This window comes from Lepus europaeus, chromosome 9 (assembly GCF_033115175.1).
Source record: "Lepus europaeus isolate LE1 chromosome 9, mLepTim1.pri, whole genome shotgun sequence".
In the NCBI taxonomy this organism is placed as follows: Eukaryota; Metazoa; Chordata; class Mammalia; order Lagomorpha; family Leporidae; genus Lepus; species Lepus europaeus.
Genome location: NC_084835.1, coordinates 7,590,674 through 7,614,438, shown reverse-complemented (window position 1 = coordinate 7,614,438; position 23,765 = coordinate 7,590,674). Strand labels below are relative to the sequence as shown.

The following is a 23,765-nucleotide window of genomic DNA, read 5'->3' as shown; positions in this document are numbered from 1 at the left end:
AACAAAACATAAACGCAGCTTTAATAAAATGTTCCTTATTTTAAAAAAAAATTATGTTGGTACCAAAAAAAATTGAAACTCGTGCATAGTTTTTTCATAAAATAATTGAGAATATAATTTTCATGAACTTTTTTAAGGCCCCTCACATGCACGCTTTCAATTGTTTTTCACACCCAATTTAATCTTTTAATTCCATTTTATTGCTTCCTTTTCTTTCAGATTTGTTTATTCATTTAAGGCAGGGTTAGAGTGAGAGAGAGTGAGAGTGAGAGTGAGAGAGAGACAGAGAAAGAGAGAGAGATCCTCTATCTGCTGTTTCACTCTCCAAATTGCAAAAACACAGGGATTGAGCCAGCCCGAAGTCAGGTATCTGGAATTCCATCTAGGTCTCCCGTGTGGGTGGCAGGGGCCCAAGCACAGGAGACATTTTCTGAAACATTCCTAGGCTCATCAGCAGGGAGCTGGATAGGAAGTGGAACAGCTGGCCATCAGCACTCACATGGGATGTGGACATCACAGGCAGTGGCTCAACCCACTGCACACTGCCAGCCACTGAACTCTATTTTCTGTGAACCTCCTACAGCACTCTCCTTTAATGAGCTTACAAAATTTCCATTTCGATTGTCTACATTTCAAGAGGAATCACCACCTAGGGTTCAATGTACAATGGCCCAAGAGTCACACTGATGTCTTCGCTAGCATTCCAACGCTCCTTTTTCTCAGAGTTGCTATAATCTTAGAGAATACGAAAGGCACATTTCTCACAGCTAAAAACTACAGAGCTAGACAATTAAAATGTAAGATTTAGAAGTCTCAATGGGCTGAAATAATGAAAGGGAATTTTATGTGGCTGGCACTGCGGCATTGCAGGTAAAGCTGTTGCCTATAGTGCCAGCATTTCATATGGGCGCCAGTTCATGTACCAGCCACTCCACTTCCAATCCAGCTCTGCTATGGCCTGGGAAAGCAGTAGAAGATGATCCAAACCTCTCTCCCTGCCTCTCTGTAACTCATTCAAATAAATAAGTAAGTCCTTAAAAAAAAATTTAAAAAATTTTATATGGGAGTAGTAAAGCCTGTTTTAGATTAAAAAATCATTAACATCACAAAGTCTCAGTCATGGTAAGTAATATCCCTAATATCTTCTGAAATATACTGAGCCTGCCGTGTCCTCTCTGTATCTTTCAGACTGATAATGCCTGAATTTCTGGATACTCACCAAGTAGTGAATATAGAATGTACTCTGTAGCAGATCCTCTCGAATGCAGCCCAATCGGATTTTATTTCTGAGCACCCTTTCAATATGCTTCTTTGTCTGAGTGTTGGTGCTATAGATGATGATAAGCATTGCCAGGTCAAAAGTCTATTGTCAATATATAACAACAGGAAAAGAGTTTACTAAATCAGTACATTTAACACAAAACAGCAGCTCTTAATTTTTTCCCACTAACACATGTAATAGATGATATTCATTTATTTTCAAAGAGAGAGAGACAGAGATCTTCTATCCTATCATTCACTGCACAGATGACTGATCGCAACGGCCAGCGCGGAGCCAGGCCAAATTTAGGAGCTTCATCTGAAGTCTTCCATGTGGGTGGCAGGGTCCTAGGTACTTGGTCCATTATCCACTGCTTTACCAGGCCATTAGCAGGGAGCTGGATCAGAAGTGGAGCAGCCGGGACACAAATGGACTCATATGGGATGCCAGCATCGCAGGTGGCTTTACATGCTACACCACAGTGCCAGTCCCATAAAATAAATCTTTAAAAAAAGAAGGACAAGCAATGTGGTATAGAATGCTAAGTCTCTGCATGCAGTACTGGCATCCTATATGGGCACCAGTTCAAGTCCTGGCTGCTCCACTTCTGATCCAACTCCCTGCTAATGTGCCTGGAAAAGCAGTAGAAGATGGCCCAAGGGCTTGAGACCCCCCAACCATGTGGGAGACCCAGAAGAAGCTCCTGGCTTTAGCCTGGCCCAGCCCTGCCTGCAGCCATTTGGGGAGTGAACGAGTGGGTGGAAGATATCTCTTTCTCTCTCTCCTTCTCTGTATTTCTGCCTTTCAAATAACTAAATCTTTTAAAAAATTATTTTCAGTTTTTTAAATGACTGAAGCCAGGAACATGGAACTTCATCCACATCTCCCACTTGGGTGGCAGGGGCCCAAGAATTTAGGCCATTTTTTGCTTCTTTCCCAAGTATATTAGCAAGCATTTCACCTGGTGCCCACATGGGATGTCAGCATTGCAAGTTTAACCCACTGAACCACAATGCTGGCCCCTATTTTCATTTTAATTCCAAAGACAGGAGAGAGAGGGAGAGAAAGACAGAGACAGAGAGACAGAAAGAGTTTTCATCCTCTGCCTGGGGCTGGGCCAGACAGAATCCAGCTGCGTGGAACTCAAGCATGGTCTTCCACAATGGTGGTAGGGACCCAACACCCTAAGCGATCACCTGCCACCTCTCAGGGTGCCTATCAGCAAGAAGCTGGAATTGGTACTCAAACCTAGGCTTCAGTAAAGGATACGGGCATCTTACACAGAGTCAAGCACCCACTCCCTACTACTATTTATTAGAACTGTTACAGAAGGCACAAGAGGATGACTTGAGGAGGGAGAAGAGGAGCAGGCTAGGGAATGTCACTACGTTTAAGGTGGGACAATTCATGGTACCAAATGTTACCTTGTGTGCAGACACCGAAGCAATGTTTTCAATTGCCTGAAAAGCAAAAGTCACACAAACTTACAACGCATCAGTGGCACATATTTCACCTAATTCAGCACTCACTGTTCTCATCTGAGAGCCAACGTGCCCACATGACAATTATCAAGATCATGCTCTGCAAATGACTTTTAAGGCTTTTACTTCAACCCACCTGCCAAACCCATACATCACTGGTTGCCACCCATTTCCTCCATGATGCTCAAAGTCCAAAGCTCACCCACCTTAATCCAGGCTTCTGAAATGGTCTTCTCGTATCTCACAGCTGACTTTATTACATCAAAGAGGAGCACGACACAATTCTGACCACTGCTTTCTTGACTTAGGAAACTACAAAAGGCAGACAGGGGACAATTACTCTTGAATTTACCAGAAAAGAACGTAAAAGATTTGAGGTCCTTCTTACTAACCATGTGCCCTAGATAAGTCACAACCTCAAGTGTAAAAAGGCTAATAAACTTATACTATATTCTATCTGGGATTGGGCTGAACACCTCAGAAAATACACACAAAGTCACCAACATACAGGATCTGAAAAAGCGTACCACACTGTATGTGAACGTATTGTCACTAGCAGCATTTACAGTTTTCAGTATTAAGCTCTAACTGTCCTGACTTCAAGACAAATATCATGAAACTTTCATACTCCATGCGAGAAAAATGGTGGCACCATACCTTGCTGGCCCTTTACTTTTCAACTTGATTTGGGGAGCCAGAAACAACGAGGGCAAAATGCAATGCTGCACGTCCAGCTTGTCCCGAAGCTCAGAAATGACCTGCGGATGTTAAATGTTAGTTATGTGTTCTACTCACAGCGGACAGCACGGTCCATTATCTCAACAGAAACATAACAACCTTGGGGCTGGCTTTGTGGTATAGCAGTTAAAGCTGCCGCTTGCGACACTAGAATCCCATATGGGCGCCAGTTCGTGTTCTGGCTCCTCCACTTCCAATCTAGCTCCCTGCTAATATACTGGGAAATCAGCAGAAGATGGCCCAATTACTAAGGCCCCTGCACCAAGATAGGAGCTGTGGGAGAAGCTCTTGGCTCCTGGCTTTGGACTGGTACAGCTCCAGTCGTTGCGGTGTTTTGGGGGAGTGAACCAGTGGATGGAAGATCTCTCTCTCTCTGCCTTGCTTTCAAATAAATAAATAAATATTAAAAGAAAGAAAGAAAGAAACCTAACAACCTCCTGAAAGACTGAGGAAGAAAAAGTTTCAAATGCTGGACAAGACATTTTCAGAGTAGATGAGAACAGCTAATACAACTACACTACGTCACATCCCAAATTCCAGACTGAGGTACTACATGGAAATAGAAAATGTAACCTGTAAGAATTTGTAATAGAATAATGATTGTGGCTAGAAGCTCCATTCTCTTCCTGGGATACTATTTGGATGAGTCAGTATTATTAGTTATTCTCAGGAACTGAGATCTATTAATTTAAATAAGTTATTCTGAGGGAATCTATATGTAGTTTTAATAGGAAATAGCACATACCTCAAGGGCATTTGTAGCTGTTATGGAGTGAAGAATGAACTTGATTATCACAGGCAAATCATCTAATCTAACAGACGAGAGCTTACTCATCACCAGCTGGCGGACCTACAAACAAAAAGCACAATATTCTCATGTTCGTACATCAGTGGAATACTGAATTGTTAGGTAAAATTAGAAAAATAATTTCTCTCATTCAATTTTCCCACCTCTAATTTATGAAGAAAAATACCACTTTCTATTTTGCCCCAAATTAGAAACTTTCAAATGGTTAACATCAAAGCTTCTTCACAAATATACAAGTGAGTAGTATTATTTTGCAGCCTTAATTCTCAACTGACTACAGAAGGCATAAAAATTGTTCCTCTTGTGGAGAACAGATAAATATCCAGGCAAAACAGAAGAATACACTAAAACTTACTGCTTCGCAATAGAGCAACTAATCCTTCAAAGGAGAGCATGCAAACCTCACTAAAAAGAAAAAAAGATCGTATGTCCTTCCATGTAATTTCAAAATGAAATCACTCATGATTTCTCCCTCGGCAACAACTGCCTGAGGCTGGTCCGGGGAGGTGGGAAGCTGGCTCTGTGTCTAGAGAGCAGTCTTTCTCACCTTACACAGGAGTTCTGGGCCCAGGCGGAGGCTGGAAAGGACATCCAGGATTGGGACGGTGAGTAGAGTTTTCTCCACCAGTAAGTCACTGTGAATGAAAGGAAAAGAGAAAAGTTGTCGCTTGTTTTGAACAGAACTAGGAACACGGGGATTTCAGAAAACCAGAGTGAGAACAGCGGGCAAACAGCTGCCCCTCAGTACCTGCAGCAGTCCGTCCCACAATTTCTCTGGATACTGAAGTCCCTTACAAAAACAGCACAGGCTGCTTGGAACTCATGCACATCCTCTTATATACTTACAATTACCTCTAGATGGCTTACAGTAACTAATTCAATGGAACTGCAATATAATGTTGATTATACTGTATTACGTAGGGAATGACAAGACAAACATGCCTGTACATGTTCAGCACAATTGTTTTTCAGATCTCTTCAATGCACGGTTGGTTGAATCCAGAGACTGTGGAAATACAGAAGCCCAGCTCTACTAGGTTCAGACCCTCTGTTCTGGGCAGGTGCTGCAGCGCAGCAGGATAGTCTGCCATCCGCTACACCAGCATTCCACACGGGTGCTGCCTCCACTCCCACCTACTTCATCGCTGATCCAGCTCCCTGCTGATGCGGCTGGAAAACAGCAGAGGATGGTTCAAGTGCTTGGGTGGTGACCAGGACAAAGCTCCTGGCTCTTAGCTTCAGCCTGGCCCAGTGCACACTGTTGTGGTGATTTGGGGAGTGAGCCAGTGAATTGAATATCTCTGTCTCTCCCTCTCTCTGTAACTCTGCCTTTCAAAAAATATTTACTTATTTTTAAATTTATTTATTTGAAAGCTAGAATTACAAGAAGACAGAGTGTTCTTTTCTTCCTTGATCGCTCCCTAAACATCCCCAAGAGTAAGGGCAAGACTAGGCAGAAGCCAGGAGCCGGCGTTTGTTCCAGGTCTCCCACATGGGTACAGGAGCCCAAGCACTTGGGCCATCTTCTACTGCTTTTCTAGGAAAACAGGAAACACTGGTACCTCAGGACATAGTTCTCCCCTTCCTAATTACTGCCATACTAATTATACTACTACTTTTCCTGCAAAATGTAATAAGTAATGGGTCTGATGCAGGGATGTGCGTTAGAATGAATCATCTAGGGGCCGATGCTCTGGTGTAGTGTGCTAAGCCTCTGCTTGCATTGCTGCCATCCCATATGGGCATTAGTTCTAGTACTGGTTGTTCTTCTTCCAATCCAGCGCTCTGCTACGGCCTGGGAAAACAGAAGATGTCCCAAGCTATTCTCATGGGAGACTTGGAAGAAGTTCCTGGCTCCTAGCTTCGGATCGGCCCAGCACCGGCCATTGCGGCCATTTGGAGAGTGAACCAATAGATGGAAGACCTTTCTCTGTCTCTTCCTCTGTCTAATTATACCTCTCAAATAAATAAATAAAACTTAAAAAAAAAATCATCTAGGTACGCAAAGAATGTAGAAGTTCAAAAAGTTCTACAAGATTCTAATGTATAGTCAGCAAAGGGATCTATCTCAAAAAAAAACAAAAACAAAAACAAACTTGTGGCTCAAGTTCTGCATAGAATAAATCTATACATCTCATCCTAAACCAACCCCCCGACTCATAACGTATACCACTGAAAAGAAAGTAGATGAATCTAGTAAAATGAGTACTTGTTACCAGAAAAACAAGTCAAAGTCCATATTCTGGTCACGGGAGGTAGGTATCCTCCTTCTCACACACAAAGGAGCACGTTCCTACTCTCTTCATCCTGCAGGGGTAAGCTCCTTTTGGGGAGCCTCCATCAGATGGGGACATGGTCACCTGAGTTCTTCCCCCACTTCAGCATGCTGGGAATCTCCAAGGATCTCAGGCAGACTGGTGATGATGTCATGCTGCAGGTCCACTGGGGCAATGCTGATCAGCTGCATGATCCTGGTGGTGAGGTCCTGCAAAGGAGGACTCTGTCAGAATGACAACACACTGCCGGGACACAGAAAGAGTGCCTACTTGTGAAATGCACAGCAGAAATTATTTTGTGTACACTGTGACAACCACAGATCCAAGTTCAAAAACCTAAATTAGGGGCCAGTGTTGTGCTTCAGCAGGTTAAGCCACAGCCTGGAGCACCTGCATCCCTTATGGGCACCAATTTGAGTCTCAACTGTTCAACTTCCAACCCAACTCTCTGCTGATGCACCTGGGAAAAGCAGTGGAAGATGGCCCATGTGCATGGACCCTTGTACCCATATGTGAGACCCAGATCAAGCTCCTGGCTCCTGGCTTCGGAAAGGCCCAGCTCCAGCCATTGTAGCCATTTGGAGAGTGAACCAGCCAAAAGAAGATTGCTCTCTCTCTCTCTCTATTCCTCTGTTTTCAAATAAATAGATAAATCTTTTTTTATAAGATTTATTTATTTTATTTGAAAGGTAGTTACAGAGAGGCAGAGCTGGTGGGGGGGCAGGGAGGGAGGAAGACGTCTTGCATCTACTGGTTAAATCCCTAGATGGCCGCAATGGCCAGAGCTGTGGTGATCAAAAGCCAGGAGCTGGGAGCTTCTTGCAGGTTTCCCACATGGGTGCAGGGGCCCAAGCACCTGGGCCACCTTCCACTACTTTCCCAGGCCATAGCAGAGAGCTGGATCAGAAGTGGAGCAGCTGGGACTCGAACTGGCATCCATATGAGATGCTGGCACTGCAGGAGGAGGCTTTACCCGCTATACCACAGTGCTGGCCCTTAAATAGCTAAATCTTTAAAAAACAAAGTCCTAAATTCAGACACAAATGGCCTAGAAAATTTCACACAAGATGGCATGCAGAAAGAAATGCAGGGTGGTTGATATATCATGTAACAGCTCTCTCCCACATGTTACCTGATCTTCACAACTCTGTGGACTTTGCATGACAATGTCTATTTTTGAAATGTGGTGCTATGAGCTCCTCAAGGAGATGCACCGTCAAGGAGCAGACTCAAAACCCCAGCCCATAAAGACTCCAAAACTCATTAACTTTCACAAATAGATTTAAGCTCGAAATATTTGCTCAAAACTAGTAGAATGATTTTTAACAACTGGAAAGAAATGGGCCTCAAACTGTATGCTCAAAGCAGATTCAACTTTAATGGGGTGTTTCAATAACAAATCACGTAACTGCAAAAGCTTCCTGTAATTTTTCTCAAGATGTAATTCAATGAAAACATTTCCAGTGAAATAGGATGGTTTGAGGTCTCATTACTTTTGAAAATTACACACAGTAACCTCTAAACTTTGAAAAATTTATTTCTTTCCATATACTTATTTAATAAATTACATATCATATTTTGTATATGATAAGCATATTTTTTAAAGAAATTAAAAGGGTGAAATACTCATGATTCTTACTCAAACTACAAATGCTGGAAAAAGCTAATGTACAAATTGAAAATTTGAGGGTCTGGCACTGTGGCATAGTAGGTAAGGTCACCGCCTGCAGTGCCAGTATCCCATATGGGCACCGATTTGAGTCCTGGCTGCTCCACTTCCAATCCTGCTCTCTGCTATGGCCAGAGAAAGCAGTAGAAGACGGCTCATATCCTTGGGCCCCTGAACCTGTGTAGGAGACCTGGGAGAAGCTTCTGGCTCCTGGCGTCAGATCGGCTTAGCTCCGGCCATTGCAGCTAGGAGTTAACTAGAAGGAAGACCCCTCCCCCCCATACCTCTCCTTCTCTCTCTGTGTAACACTGATTATCAAATAAATAAATAAATCTTTAAAAACAAAAACAAATTGAAAATCTGAAATGTTCAGGGCCAGTGTTGTGGTGTGGTGGGTTAAGCTGCAGCCTGCAGCACCAGCATCCCACATGGGCAACAGTGCATATGCTGGCTGCTCCACTTCAGATCCAGCTCACGGCTAGCGTGCCTGGGAAAGCAGCGGGAGATGCCCCAAGACCTTGGGCCACTGCCACAAAGGTGGGAGACCCAGACTGAGTTCCTGGCTCCTGGCTTTGGCTAGGCCACAAAAGGAATGAACCAGCGGATCGAGGGTCTCTCTCCCTCTCTTTCTCTTTAATTCTGCCTTTCAAATAAATAAATAAATCTTTCTTTAAAAATATGAATGTTCTGATTAGAAAGAAAAAAACCCTACAAATTGCAAAAGCATGGGCAAATACAGCAAATATACTGTTTAAATCCAAGTGAGATAAAGCAGCAAAGCCTACCTTGCTATCCACAATTTCGTCAAGCCATTTGAGTTGACTGATAATGAGTCGAGGCATGCTGATTCCATCACTGTTCACACTAAAACATCAGGATGAGAAGACAAGGACTGAGCCTTTGTGACTTAAACAACAGCACGCCTGAATACAGTAGAAAGTATTTCAGCAGGTCTCTTCAGGTCTACTGAACACCTGACATGCACAGGACACTGTGCTGGACATACAGGTGATAATGAAAATGCAGGACACATAAGTTTATTTACAGAGGAGTCTTAAAACAAAAACTTCATGGAAATGTGTATTCTGAAAAATCCTAAGCCTAAATTTAAAAAAATTTTGTAGAAATAAACTTATCTTTTAATTCCATTTTCCACAAGTGCTCTGAAGTAACCTGGTATGATGACAAAGATGTTTGAAAGAAGATGCACTGGTTAAGACTGGCTATATCCAGGGAAAATACAGAGAAAAGGGAAGACAGGGCTAGGCAGTATCTCCTAACAATAGCATAAATTTCTGAAACACAATAAAGTTAATTTTGAAAAAACTGAATGAATGGCCAGTGCTGTGGCACAGCAAGTGATAATGCCGCTTCCAGGCCAGCATCTCATGTGGGTACCAGTTTCAGGTTCCAGATGCTCCACTTTCAATCCCACTCCCTGTTAACGAATCTGGGAAAGCAGTGAAAGACAGCCCAAGTCCTTGGGCCCCTGCATCCAAGTGGGAGACCCAGCTGGAGTTCCTATCTCCCAGCTTCAGCCTGGCTCAGCCCTGGCAGCTGCAGCCATTGTAGGAATGAACCAGTGGATGGAAGATCTCTCTCTGTAACTCTGTCTTTTAAATAAAATTAATTAATTTTTAAAAATTAAATGAGACAAAACTGTTTTCCTTAAAATTTTATTCATTATTTCAGTGGCAGAGAGACGGAGACAGAAAGAACTCCCGCCATCTGGTTCACTCCCCAAATGCATGCAACACTGGGTGGGGCTGGGCCAGACAGAGCCACAAGCTGGGATCTCATTCTGAGTCTCCCATACAGGGGCAGCAACCCAATTACGAAACCCTCACTGCTGCCTCCTGGAATGCACATCAGCTAGAATCAAGAGCAGAGCTAGGACCTGAATCAGACACTGCCAATACAGGATGGCAGTACCTTAGCAGCCAGGGCAAACACAAACCCCAGCAAGTATCAACGGCAAAAAATCTAATTCTGTCAATATGACCAAATGCTTTTTTAAAAAAAGGCAGACATAAACTGCTATGGAAACAGAGAAGGTCAAATTGGATTATATTCATTAAAGTATTGAAAATCATTTATAAATGAAAAAAATGTTGGCTTAATTATTATTATTTCCCCCAAAATGACAGTCTTCGTTCCAACCTCCTTTAGACTCCCCAACTTCCTATGTCTTCAACAACCTTCAGTTCCTTTCTTGACAATATTCTTGGACCTTGTTTACTGCAGCCAATAAATATTTTTAAATTAATCTGTTTACCTTGAAAGTCAGAGTTACAGAGAGCAGAGACAGCGAGTGATCTCCTCTCTGCTGGTTCACTCCCCAGATGGCCACAATGGCCACGACTAGCCAGGCAGCTCCGGCCATTTGGGGAGTGAACCAGCGGATGGAAGACCTTTATCTGTCTCTCCTTCTCACTGTTTGTAACTCTACCTCTGAAATAAATAAATAAAATCTAAAAAAAATAAAATAAAATCTTTAAAAAATAATGTATGCATTAAAATAGTTCTTTTTATAATTTTTGATGTCCACATATTCTCAAACATCTCAGGTGTTCACTACTTTTTGATATTTTAGGTAGTACTCTCATCTCCGTTTTTATTCACCTACTAGCTTACATAAATTAGGAGACATGGCGCTGAGGACAGAAGGCTATGTGAAGTCTAAGATGTGGATACACACACCTTATTGACCTTCAGAACAACTGGATTGATGTCCACACTCATGAGCAACATCTACACATGCTTGTTCACCGAACTCCAACACGAGTCACTCTGAGCGTGGGAAAAGTTCATTTATTGTTTTAAACTCACGTCTGTAATTTCCAACAAAATCACATTTTTTAAACTGATCCATTCATCTTTCTCGTGACTAGTATATTCATTACCTTTGTCTATTTTTCTATTAGTCATTATTTTTCCCCCAACACAGTAATTTTAAACAAGTAGCAGAAAAAAAATGGTAAAAAGTACTCAGCGAATATCTGACTCCAGCCAACTGGTCCCTTTCTTGGCGACAATCACTATTACCTTTTACTGTCTGTGTATCCTTCTAGAAATAATCCAGGCAAACACACACAATATTTTCTTGTAACAATACTATTTGTGTTTATGAAGTCATATTAATAGACAAAATTTCAAAGACAGACATCACAGCAAAATTTCAGTAACCACTTAAAAATCTAGTGTCATAGAAATTAAGACCATCAGAGAAACCAAGGATGTTTCAGAATATCCTTGTTAGAGACAAACTACAATACACCAGGGAACTTTTGAGTATTCCAGAATAATTCTACTTACTTTTCAAAAAAAAATTCTGGCAACTTTTCAAATAAGGTTTTGATAATTGCAGGCTAAAAAAGAAGACATAAAACATTAGGAGATGATCTCGACACACATAACACGAATGTAGTCAGAATTCTCTCCAGCCAGGGCTCTTGGAGAAAAGACCTTGCTGGATGACATGCTCCTACTGTGAGAATGCCAAGGGCCAACATGTGGCATGGCAGGTAAGTTCCCCTACTGCAGACTCCTTCACACACAGCCCACTTTAGAATGCCTAGCTCAAGTCCCTGCAACTCTGCTCCCTGCTAACGGACCTAGGAGGCAGTGGATGAGGGTCTAAATATCTGGGTCCCTGCCACCCACATGGGAGACCCAGATGAAGTTCCTGGCTTCTGACTTCAGCCTGGCCTCGTCTCAGTTATTGCAGGCACCTGGGGAGTGAAGCAGCGGACTGAAGATCACTCTCTCTCGCTGTCTCTCCCTGTCTCTGTTACTATTCCTTAGAGATCCAATAAACAAATCTTTAAAAAAAAAAAAAAAAAAAAAAAGCTAATATGAATACAGTCTACATTTTTAATATAAGCTGCCAGAATACAACGTCTCATGAAAAATGACTTCAAAGATTCAACTAGCAATTAAATCTTATTAAGTATGATAACTGTTAATCCATGAAATGTAGACTTTAAAAGGATTAACAAGGGGCTAATGTTGTAGCGTACGAGGTAAAGCTGCTGCCTGTGATGCCAGCACCCCATCTGGGTGCCCGTATGAGTCCCTGCAGCTCCACTTCCTATCCAGCTCCCTGCTAATGAGCTTGGGAAGGCAGCAGAGGATGGGCCAGGCTCTTGGGCCCTGCATCCATGTGGGAGATCAGGATGAAGCTCCTGGCTCCTGTCTTCACCCTGGCCCAGCCGGGTTGGTGCAGACCTTTGGGGAGTGAACAGGCAGAGGGAAGGTCTCTCTTTCTCTAACTCTGCCTTTGGAATAAATAAATCTTTTTTTTTTTTTTTTTTTTTTTTTTTTTGACAGGCAGAGTGGACAGTGAGAGAGAGAAACAGAGAGAAAGGTCTTCCTTTGCCGTTGGTTCACCCTCCAATGGCCGCCACAGCCAGTGCGCTGCGACCGGCGCACCGCGCTGATCCGAAGCCAGGAGCCAGGTGCTTCTCCTGGTCTCCCATGGGGTGCAGGGCCCAAGCACCTGGGCCATCCACCACAGCACTCCCTGGCCACAGCAGAGAGCTGACCTGGAAGAGGGGCAACAGGGACAGAATCTGGCACCCCGACCGGGACTAGAACCTGGTGTGCCGGCGCCGCTAGGCAGAGGATTAGCCTATTGAGCCGCGGTGCCGGCCTGGAATAAATAAATCTTAAATTAAAAAAAGGACTATTAAGAGGTGAGTCCTGCAACACATCAGGATAAGCCACTGCTTAGGAAGCCTGCATCCCATACTGGAGCGCTTTTCCCATTCTGACTACTCCACTCCAATCCAGATTTCTGCTGACAGAACCTGGGAGGCAGAGGATGATGGCTGAACTGCTTAGGCCCACACCATCTACATGGGAAACCCAGATGAGGTTTACACATCCTGGCTTTGGCCTGGCCCAGCCCTGGCTCTTGTGGGCATTTGGGAAGTGAACCCCAGCAGATGTTAAGATATCTCTCTCTTAAGTAGATGGAAATAAACATTTTTTAAAAGATTATCAAATAGTTTGTAAGAAGATTTTTTTCAGAGGAATATAGAGTACTTAGATTAAGCTAACAACTAAATTATATTTAAGATTTTCAATGAAAAGCAAGAGATGAAGAGTGTAGAGATTAACAGTAGGGGAAAAGAAAAGAGGATTAACGAAGGATGGGTAGGAAGGAGACTTTCACTGTATATACTTTGTATAATTTGAGATACTAAAAACATATTGGGCTGGTGCCGTGGCTCAATAGGCTAATCCTCTGCCTTGCGGCGCCGGCACACCGGGTTCTAGTCCCGGTCGGGGCACCGGATTCTGTCCCAGTTGCCCCTCTTCCAGGCCAGCTCTCTGCTGTGGCCAGGGAGTGCTGTGGTGGATGGCCCAAGTGCTTGGGCCCTGCACCCTATGGGAGACCAGGAGAAGCACCTGGCTCCTGCCATCAGATCAGCGCGGTGTGCCGGCTGCAGCGCGCTGGCCGCGGCGGCCATTGGAGGGTGAACCAACGGCAAAGGAAGACCTTTCTCTCTGTCTCTCTCTCTCACTGTCCACTCTGCCTGTCAAAAAAATAAATAATAATTTTAAAAAATGTCAACACATTGTTGACCCAATAAATTAAAAGTAAGGAAGAGGAGGAAATGTGCAAAATCAAATTACATAAGTACTTTATTTCAAACTACAAAAGCTGGAAAAAGCTAACATACAAATTGAAAATTTGGGAGGCCGGCGATTGTGGCACAGTGGGTAAAGCTGTTGCCTGCAGTGCAGGCATCCCATATAGGTGCCAATTCCGAGTCCTGGCTGCTCCACTTATGATCCAACTCTCCACTATGGCCTGGGAAAGCAGCAGAAGATAGCCCAAGTGCTTGGGCCCCTGCACCTGTGTGGGAGACCTGGAAGAAGCTCTTGGCTCCTGAATTTGGATCAGCCCAGCTCAGACCACTGTGGCCATTTGGTGAGTGAGCCAGCAGATGGAAGACCTTTCTCTATGCTTCTCTCTCCCTCTGTAACTCTACATCTCAAATAAATAAATAAAATCTTTAAAAAACAAAACAAATTACATAATTAGAAAGCTCAATAAGAGATGGCATAGATGCAAACGTGGCAAAGATAAGGTCATCACAGCATACAGGATGTGACTTTAAGAGGAATCAGAAGCTGATGAAATAAATGGGACTGCTAGACACAGTACTGGGTAGTTCAGCACAGATCAAAGACTGGTATCACTGTATCAGATGCATATTAGCACAACAGCTGTCGCAGACCCACCCTCCTCCACCCTGCGCTCCAGCCACGGACACCTGAGCAGGACACCAATCACATCCACCAAATGGCCGCAGAAAAAGCTGCACAGCCTCACCTGCAATATGTCAATCCCCAGCAGCAGTTTGATGAGGCTCTTAGAGTAAGATGTGCCCAAGCTATAAAAAAAAAAAAAAAAAAAACAGATTTTTTTCTGTGTTTCAATGGTGTTATTGTCTTTTCTCCACAACAGTGATTAGACCTAATCTTTAAAGCAAAATAGTATGGGGCCGGTGCTGTAGCACAGCAGGTAAAGCCATCGCCTCCAGTGCAGGCATCCCATATGGGTGTCGGTCTGAATCCCAGCTGCTTCACTTCTGATTCAGCTCTCTGCTATGGCCAGGGAAAGCGGTAGAAGATGGCCCAAGTCCTTGGGCCCCTGAACCTGCTGGGGAGACCCGGAAAAATCTCCTGGCTTCAGATCAGCACAGCTCCGGCCATTGCGGCCAATCAGGGAGTGAACTAGCAGATAGAAGACCCTTCTCTCTCTCTCTTTCCTTCTCTCTCTGTGTAACTCAGACTTTCAAATAAATAAATACATCTTTAAAACAAAAACAGTCTATCCTGTTTCATAAGAAATATCCAACATGAAAAGACAGCTCTTAGCAAGGGAGAGGTGGAGATTTGAAATTTAATCAACATAGGTGACATATTCTAAAAGAATACTCCACTTTCTGGCCTCATAAACATAAAAAATAATTTTAAGCTAGTTTTCCACTCTGAGGAAGACAGAGCCATAAATCAACAATGAAACTCTAAAAAATCCCATGCTGTCCACACCTCCACCTATCTATTTAGTTTAAGACAGAATCTCGGACCAGTGCTGTGGCTCACTAAGTCAATCCTCGCCTGTGGTGCCAGCATCCCATACAGGCACCGGTTCTAGTCCCGGTTGCTCCTCTTCCAGTCCAGCTCTCTGCTGTGGCCTGGGAGGGCAGCGGAGGATGGCCCAAGTGCTTGGGCCCCTGCACCTACATGGGAGACCTGGAAGAAGCTCCTGGCTCCTGGCTTCAGATCAGCATAGCTCTGGCCGTTGCAGCTATTTGGAGGGTGAACCAGCGGAGGGAAGAGCTTTCTCTCTGTCTCTCTCTTACTGTCTATAACTCTGTCAAATTAAAAAAAAAAAAAAAAAGAATCTCAGCAAGATTTCACCCACCTGGCGTCCTCTTCCTGCAGCCGCTCACACGACAAAAGGCAGTTCCTGAAATTATCCTGGTCCTCGATGTAAGACTCCAAGCCATTAACAAACTCCTCTATTATCTTAACAGGAAGATTTTTTTAAAAAGAAAAGATTAACATTTTTTAGCTTTGGTTGCTATCAGTTAGCTAAAAACCATCCCAGCCCCACTCGACTGTTAGCAAAAGCAGAAACAGTGGGGAGAAAACACGTACTTTGGGATAAGAAGGATGCTTCCTCAGCGTCTGAAAGAGCTTCTTCTGGAAAACTATTTGATCCACAGCTGTGAGGAAAGAAGAACTGGTCACTTAACTGCTGTAATTGGATTCTCTAGTGTCCCCTGAGGGTCATATATTAAGGGTCTAGTCACCAAAGTCTTATGTTAATGGTTAATGGATTAAGGACAGAGACTTAACAGTAGTGTCTGAAGATGATGGGGCCTTTGGGAAAGGATTAATTTGGATTCAGTTGGTGGCATGCGGGCCTCATGATATAAGTCCGTGACTTTTAAAGACAGACCACATTGACATATAAGACCAGGTTCCCGTCTCCCCCCTTTTGTTCTATCATGCCGCCCTCCTATTATCTGCCACCACCTTCCATGTTCATCAGATACCAGACTCCGGGGGCTGTCCAATCTTGGACTGTGAGCCTTTCAAACCACGAACTGAAACAAACCTTCCTCCTTCATAAATAGCTTCTCTCAGATGTTTCAGTTGTAGTAATAAAAAGCAGACAAACACAATTTCATCTCCTACAATATGTTTCCTTTCCTGAAGACCTAAGTTTCTTTTCTGGTAAAACAGATAGTATTTTCAACCTAATTTCCAGGCCAAATTTTCTAAACCCACAGTAGAAGACTTGACTTTCATGGAAGATAACTACAAAGTGCTATAAATAAGACCTGACAAAATTTCAGCCAGGACAAAATATAATCTGTGACCCCAAAAGAGGACATTCCATGGTTTTATAAACATTCTTCTGAAATTACTTGATCGTTTACCAAGCATTTATTTTCTCACAAGGAAACACAGAGGAGTACAAGCATAATTAGAAGTACTTTAACACACGGTATCCAGGACAAGAAGACTGTACCAATACCGTCTAAAAAGCAATTTCATCCTTGTCTCAAAACATATGGTCCTCCCATTTGTAATCTTCACTTTCCATTTAGGAAATCCATGATTCAGCCCTGAGCCCTTTCACGAAGTCCAGAAAACAGAGCTAGATTTAAAAATTACCTAGTTGATTCTGACTCTCTCCGGTTTTAAGAAAAATTCCTGATATCTTAAGAAGCCTTACAAAGACACTGTCATTGTCTTCAACTTTGTCAGGTGACTGAGATTTCTTTGTCTTTTTGGAAAGCTGTTTTTCTCTGGCTTCTGAAAATAGAAACATTTTCAAGAATGTAACCAACAGTAAAGCAAATATTTAAATGGAAACTCAGGAAAATCAATGTATTTTTGAAGAATTGTACTAGAATTATTGCTATAGTGAAATAAACTATGTCAACAATCAGCAACAATGGCTTCCAAATAAACAAATCAATCTTTCACTAAATAGAATTATCCCCACCCATGGAATCTGCATTTGAAACATCAAAATGTTCCATTAAAAACAAAATAAACTTATTTTTCAACTCCATTTTTAAATTTATTTTTTGAAAGAGAAGTTCTCTTTAAAAAAAATTTTTACTTATTTATTTAAAAGGCAGAGCCACAGATAAAAAGCAACCGCTGGCTCACTCCCCAAATGGCTGCGACAGCCAGGACTGGGCCAGCCTGTAGCCAGGAGCTTCTTCAAGGTCATCCACATGGGTGCAGTGGCCCAAAAATTTGGGCCATCCTCTGCTGCTTTCCCAGGTGCATTAACAGGGAGCTGGATTGGAACTGGAGCAGCCAGGACTCAAATTGGTACCCGTATAGGATGCCGGCACTGCAGGCTGTGGCTTTAACCTGCTGCACCATAGTACCGGCCCCATTTATTTTTATTCATTTGAAAGGCAGAGCAATAGAGACAGAGAGTGATCCTCCATCTACCAGCTCACTCCCTCAAGACTGGAAATAGTGCGGTTGGATCAGCTTGAAGACAAGATCCAGGAACTCCATTCTGATCTGCCATGTGAATGGAAGGGGCCCAAACACTTCAGGGTGTGCATCAGCAGGAAGCCAGATCAGAAATTGGAGGTGGGACTCACTCCAAAGCACCCTGATACGGAAAGCAGGTATTCTAAGCAGCAACCTCACCTGCTGGCCACAACCACCACCCTCAAATGAGCCACTTTTAACAACCATGGAAATGTTTTCCACCCAAATTCCAAGGCAGTCAGTGTCTTTCAAGCTGTTGTCTTCAAAGGATTGCATTAGAATCACTGGGAAGCTTACTCTTTTTAAAGATATATTTATTTGAAAGTAAGAGTTACACAGAGAGAGGAGAGGCAGAGAGAGAGAGGTCTTCCATCTGCTGGTCCATTGCCCAAATGGCCCCCATGGTCGGAGCTGTGCTGATCCAAAGCAAGGAACCAGGAGTTTCTTCCAGATCTCCCACGTGGCCCAAGTACTTGGGCCATCTTTTGCTTTCCCAGGCCATAGCAGAGAACTGGGTCAAAAGTGGAGCAGCCAGGACTCGAACCGGTATCCATATGGGATGCTGGCACTACAGACAGTGGCTTTACCTGCTATGTCACAGCGCCAGCCACAAAGGAAGCATATTAAAATGCCTATTCCAGGCCATACTGTAGTGTTACTGAGTCAAAATCTTGAGAATGGGACTTAAGGTTCTAAATTTTTGGCAAAGTCTTCAAGTGATATTCCTGACACATATCAAATTTGAGAATCCAAGATCTGAAAGCAGGGTAGAAAGAACACGGCAGGTTCTCATGCATCTTTTCTTTGAGCAGAAAGCCCAGACTCAGCCCATTTCCAAGGCTTTCACCCATAGTAAGAAACAAGGGGCAGCTATCAGCCTAGCAGTGGGACGCCCACACTCCTGAGGCTGCTGGCACAGCATGTGGCTTGGGACACCTATATCCTACGATACAGGACTGAATCCTGGGTCCAATGCCAATCCAGCTTCCTGCTGCTGTGCAACCTGCGAGACAACCAAGTGATGATTCAAGCACATGGGGCCCCGCCACCCACATGGAAAACCTGGACTGAGCTTTTGACTCCTGGCTTTGACTTGGCCCGGTGGGGCTGTTTTAGGCATTTGCGGAGTAAACGAGTAGATGGAATCTCTCTCCCTCTCTGTTTTTCACTTGGTCTGTTTCATAAATAAATTAATAATACCTGGTTTCCAAAAAAAAAAAAAAAAAAAAGAAAGAAAGAAAAAGGAAAGCAGTAAGACAACAATTAAAAAAAAGGAAGTACTTGAAGCCAAGCATGCAATCCACACTTCTCCCTTAATGCTACAACTCTATATTTTTTTCTTTTCCAATTCTACAGCCTTCCTTAAAGAAATTTAAGGTATAACCACGATAAAAGATTCAGTTCATTCATTAATGACCAAAAAATCCCAAGTTCTTTCCAATAAAGTTAATTCTTAAGTCGCTTCTCTTTTGGGAAACAGTATTTGCAATACAGGACACTCACTTTTGGTGACTTCCTAATTTGTTCCTCTGCAGTTTCAGAATTCCTACCATCTGTGTATATACTATAACCTCTTTACTAGCAGTTTTCAGAGGCTCAGAATTTCCTTTCCTAAATCAAGACTACTCCTAACATGGTTTTTTCCTCAAAACTGTAATTACTCTAAATGCTGTTCAACAAGCATTTTCATCAATATTAGCTGTGTTTGATCAAGAGTCAGATCTATATTCCTATGATTTAATAAACAATAATACTTCAGTCAACAAGTTGGAACTATTTTTAAGGAGATGACTGTAACAAATGAAAATGACTTTCAATCCCTTCTCTTTGGAGCTCCTATAGTCTCTCTCACATGGGCAGGGGCAGGGGCAGCGGCAGCATCATTTCCTGGCCTCTGTTGTACTTGCTTTCCTGTATAAACTACTATTGTAGCATTTATCCAGAATATAATTTTTTAAGGGAGGAAGGAGGATGATAAAGTCTTTTCAAGGTAAATAATTAAGTTGTGTCTTCGCGTCCCAGCACCTAGATGATGCATAAGAAGTAAGGTTTATAACACTAACTCCTCCAATGGATATGCAGATTGAGGTCCAGATGCTATGAGCACAACCACGGTCACATGTGGAATTAGAAGCAGACGTTCAATCCCAAATTTCTACATACCACATTCTGTGTACTGTACCCATGAAGCCCTAATGACTCCCAGCACTTGAAAAGCAGGAATTTCACACCTCCTAAAGCACCTCAGACACTTGTTACCTGAAATAAAGAAAAAATGACTAGACACTTACTAGTGGTATCTTCTCTGTCCTCAGATTTTGACAGTCTTCTTTTGGAAACCATTTTGACCAAAGTCAAATTCTTTCCTAGAGCAAAATCAAGAGACCATAAGTTATCTGCTAGAAGCTAAATCATGAAAACTTAAAAGCCATATAGCCCAAAGAAACTTCTATATCCAAAACCATAGATCTGCTAGTTTTCACATGAATGCTATCTAAATTCCAGTGTGAAACAAATTTCCATTCTTGGGGCCAGCACTGTGGCATAGTAGGTAAAGCTGCTGCCTGCAGTGCTGGCATTCCATATGGGCGCCGGTTCAAGTCCCGGCTGTTCCACTTCGATCCAGCTCTCTGCTATGGCCTAGGAAAGCAGTAGAATATGGCCTAACTCCTTGGGGTCCTGCACCATGTTGGAGACCCAGAAGCTCCTGGTTCCTGGTTTTGGATCAGCACAGCTACGGTTGTTGTGGCCAACTGGGGAGTGAACCAGAGAATGGAAAACCTCTCTCTGCCTCTCTTTCTCTCTGTGCAACTCTGACTTTCAAATAAATAAATAAATCTTTTTTAAAAAATTTCCACTCGTGGGCCCAGCGTTGTGGTGCAGCACGTTATTGCCCTGGCCTGAAGCGATGGGATCCCATATGGGCGCCGGTTGAAGACCTGGCTACTCCACTTCCGATCCAGCACTCTGCTATGGCCTGGGACAGCAGGAGAAGATGGCCCAAGTCCTTGGGCCCCTGCACCCACATGGGAGACCCGGATGAAGGTCCTGGCTCCTGGCTTCGGATTGGCGCAGCTCCGGCCGTTGCGGCCAATTGGGGAATAAACCATCAGATGGAAGACCTCTCTCTCTCTGCCTCTCCTCTCTCTGTATAACTCTTTCAAATAAATAAATAAATCTTTAAAAAAAATTTCCACTCTTGTACCTAGTCTGGTCAAAACTGCCTTCCTTTCAAGCCTTTCCCAGCCACCTGGTAGCCCTCCAACTGAGATTCCAGACCCTTCATTATCCAGCCCCAAATGATCTGTCCTTGAACAGTGTAACTCAACACTATACGTTAGGGACTGTGCTTGGTGCTGGAGCAACACCTGTGAACAAGCCAGGTATGGCTCCTGCTTTTACATGATAAAATAGTACAGCTATACACGGTATAAAGTGAATTTAACTACAGCTGTGTAAATGCTATAAAGAACATAACAGTGTGAGGGCTTACAAGAAAATCGGGTAGAGCTGGGGGTAGGAGTAAGGAAAAACAAGGACATTTTCTCAGGGACAGTCTCTCTGAGGAAGTGAATTTGAAGCAGGGACCTGTGGGCTGAAAAAAGGAATTAGAAAGCAGAAGTGATACGAGAAGAGTAGACCAGAGAGAACCTCACGGTGAAACCGGAAGAGGCCTGTAGAGTTAGGAAGGAGACTGCAGAGGCAGAGGAGAGCCTGGACGCACAACCTTCTGCTTCATCCTGTCTCAGCACCCCTGCACAAAGGCATTTTTTTCCAATGAAAATAATCTTAAGTCTGGAAATTCTAACCCTCTTCAAAGATCAAAGGTCACCTTCCTAGAAAACTGTCTCACCTGTCTTCAGAGTTTGCTCCTCTAGCCTCCCTGCTTCTCACACAGCTGGGAGCCCCCGCACATCACAGACCGTGGGGCTCCGCGGGAACAGCCCAGTCCCACCTAGCTCAGCGACGCTAGCGCCCAGCAGTTATTTCTGAGAATCGTCAAGAATGGCTGGCAGAGGTAAAGTCCCACGAGCTAACACATGTTTTAACTTTTTCATACTTTAGTAATTCACTTATTCCCCACAAAACCTTTTTTTTCCCCCCACAGGCAGAGTGGACAGTGAGAGAGACAGACAGAAAGGTCTTCCTTCCATTGGTTCACCCCCCAATGGCCACTGCGGCCGGCGCACTGCGCTGATCCGAAGCCAGGAGCCAGGTGCTTCTCCTGGTCTCCCATGCGGGTGCAGGGCCCAAGTCGGGGCGCCGGATTCTGTCCCGGTTGCCCCTCTTCCAGGCCAGCTCTCTGCTGTGGCCCGGGAGTGCAGTGGAGGATGGCCCAAGTGCTTGGGCCCTGCACCCCATGGGAGACCAGGAGAAGCACCTGGCTCCTGGCTTCGGATCAGTGCGATGTGCTGGCCGTGGCAGCCATTGGAGGGTGAACCAATGACAAAAAGGAAAGGAAGACCTTTCTCTCTGTCTCTCTCTCTCACTATCCACTCTGTCAAAAAAAAAAAAAAAAAAAAAAAAAAAGGAGCCAGGAGCTTAAAAAAAAAAAGATGTTTGGTTCAAAATGTTTTCTAAATCCTTATATAGTTTTCTCATAAAATGTTCTTCTCATTAATTATTTGCAGATCCCTGATGTACATATGCATGGGTTTCAAAATTCTGGTGGTGGGGAGGGCTAACACTGTGGTGCAGCAGGTAAAGCCACCACCTGTGACGCCAGCATCCCTTATGGGCGCCGGTTCAAGTCCTGGCTGCTCCACTTCCAACTCAGCTCCCTGCTATGGTGCCTGAGAAAGCAATGAGGGATGGCCCAAGTGCCTGGGCCGCTGCGACTCGTGTGTGAGACCCAGAAGAGGCTCCTGGCTTCAGCCAGACCCAGTGCTGGCTGTTGTGGCCATCTGAGCAGTGAACTACCAGATGGAAGATCTCGCTCTCTCTAACTCTGCTGCTCAAATAAATTTTCAAAAAGAAAACGGTTTTCTACCATCTGGTGGGCAACTGGGGCAGCAGTAAGATGCTGCTTAGAACAGAGGCTTCCCATACTGGAGCGCCTGGGGATGATTCCTGGCTCTGCTCCCCATTCCAATTTCCTGCTCACACACACCTAGGGAGCAGCAGGTGATTGGGTTCCTGCCTCCCCTATGGAAATACTGGATTGAGTTCCCAGCTCCTGGCTGCAGGCTGGACCAGTATCAGCGCATTTAGGGAGTGAACCAGGGGACGGATGACCTCTGTGTTTCTCTCGCTCGCTCTCTCTGCCTTTCAAATAAATAATAAATGAAATTTATTGAGCAAAGAAATGGTGGAGCCAGTGCTGTGGCATAGAAGGTTGAGCCTCCACCTGCAGCACCAGCATCTCGTATGGTTGCAGCTGCAAACCCCGGCTGCTCCACTTCCTGTCCAGCTCTGCTGTGGCCTGGGAAAGCAGCAGAAGATGGCCCAAGCTCTTGGGCCCCTGCACCCACATGGGGGACTGGGAAGAAGCTCCTGGCTTCAACCTAGCCCAGCCCCAGCTCTTGTGACCATTTGCGGAGCGAACCAGCGAACGGAAGGCTTCTCTCTCTTTCTCTCCTTCTCTCTGTATCTCTGCCTTTCAAATATATAAATAAATCTTCTTTAAAAAAAAAAAGAATAAAAACAGCTCAGGAAACATGTGAACAATCATTATTATTTAAGATTTATTTACTTGAAAGGCAGAGTTACAGAGAGAAAGAGTGACCGATCTTCCATCTGCTGGTTCACTCCCCAGACGATGCAGGGGCTGGAGCTGCGCCAGGCCGAAGCCAGGAGCTCCCTCCGTGGGTGGCAGGGGCCCACGCACTCGGGCCAAGCCCGCCATTTTACTAGCCGGTTAGCAGGGACGCAGCCGGAGTGGGGCAGCCGGGCCTTCGACGGCGGCGCCAGCGGCAGGAACTCGCTGCGCCACAACACGGGCCTGCGGGAAAACTTTTTAAAAAAATGTCTTCACCAACATAAA

At 44.1% G+C, this 23,765-nt stretch overlaps 1 protein-coding gene across 6 annotated transcripts in view; it reads right to left on the bottom strand.

Moving 5' to 3' along the window:
• The window catches only part of FANCD2 (FA complementation group D2), a 78,352-nt gene that overhangs the window by 54,127 nt on the left and 460 nt on the right, over window positions 1–23,765 (bottom strand). For 4 of the 6 annotated variants that reach the window (XM_062200441.1, XM_062200440.1, XM_062200444.1 and 1 more), the window contains exons 2-15: window positions 20,074–20,148; window positions 16,937–17,077; window positions 15,911–15,978; window positions 15,675–15,778; window positions 14,577–14,637; window positions 11,549–11,601; window positions 9,019–9,097; window positions 6,649–6,773; window positions 4,836–4,923; window positions 4,226–4,330; window positions 3,400–3,500; window positions 2,949–3,054; window positions 2,686–2,721; window positions 1,220–1,363 (exon numbers count right to left, since the gene is read on the bottom strand). In XM_062200441.1, coding sequence (XP_062056425.1) covers window positions 1,220–1,363; window positions 2,686–2,721; window positions 2,949–3,054; window positions 3,400–3,500; window positions 4,226–4,330; window positions 4,836–4,923; window positions 6,649–6,773; window positions 9,019–9,097; window positions 11,549–11,601; window positions 14,577–14,637; window positions 15,675–15,778; window positions 15,911–15,978; window positions 16,937–17,077; window positions 20,074–20,125 — 1,263 coding nt within the window. In that variant the 5' untranslated portion in view covers window positions 20,126–20,148. The remainder of the gene's footprint in view (window positions 1–1,219; window positions 1,364–2,685; window positions 2,722–2,948; window positions 3,055–3,399; window positions 3,501–4,225; window positions 4,331–4,835; window positions 4,924–6,648; window positions 6,774–9,018; window positions 9,098–11,548; window positions 11,602–14,576; window positions 14,638–15,674; window positions 15,779–15,910; window positions 15,979–16,936; window positions 17,078–20,073; window positions 20,149–23,765) is intronic. The other 2 variants (XM_062200443.1, XM_062200445.1) reach the window with 2 other exon arrangements.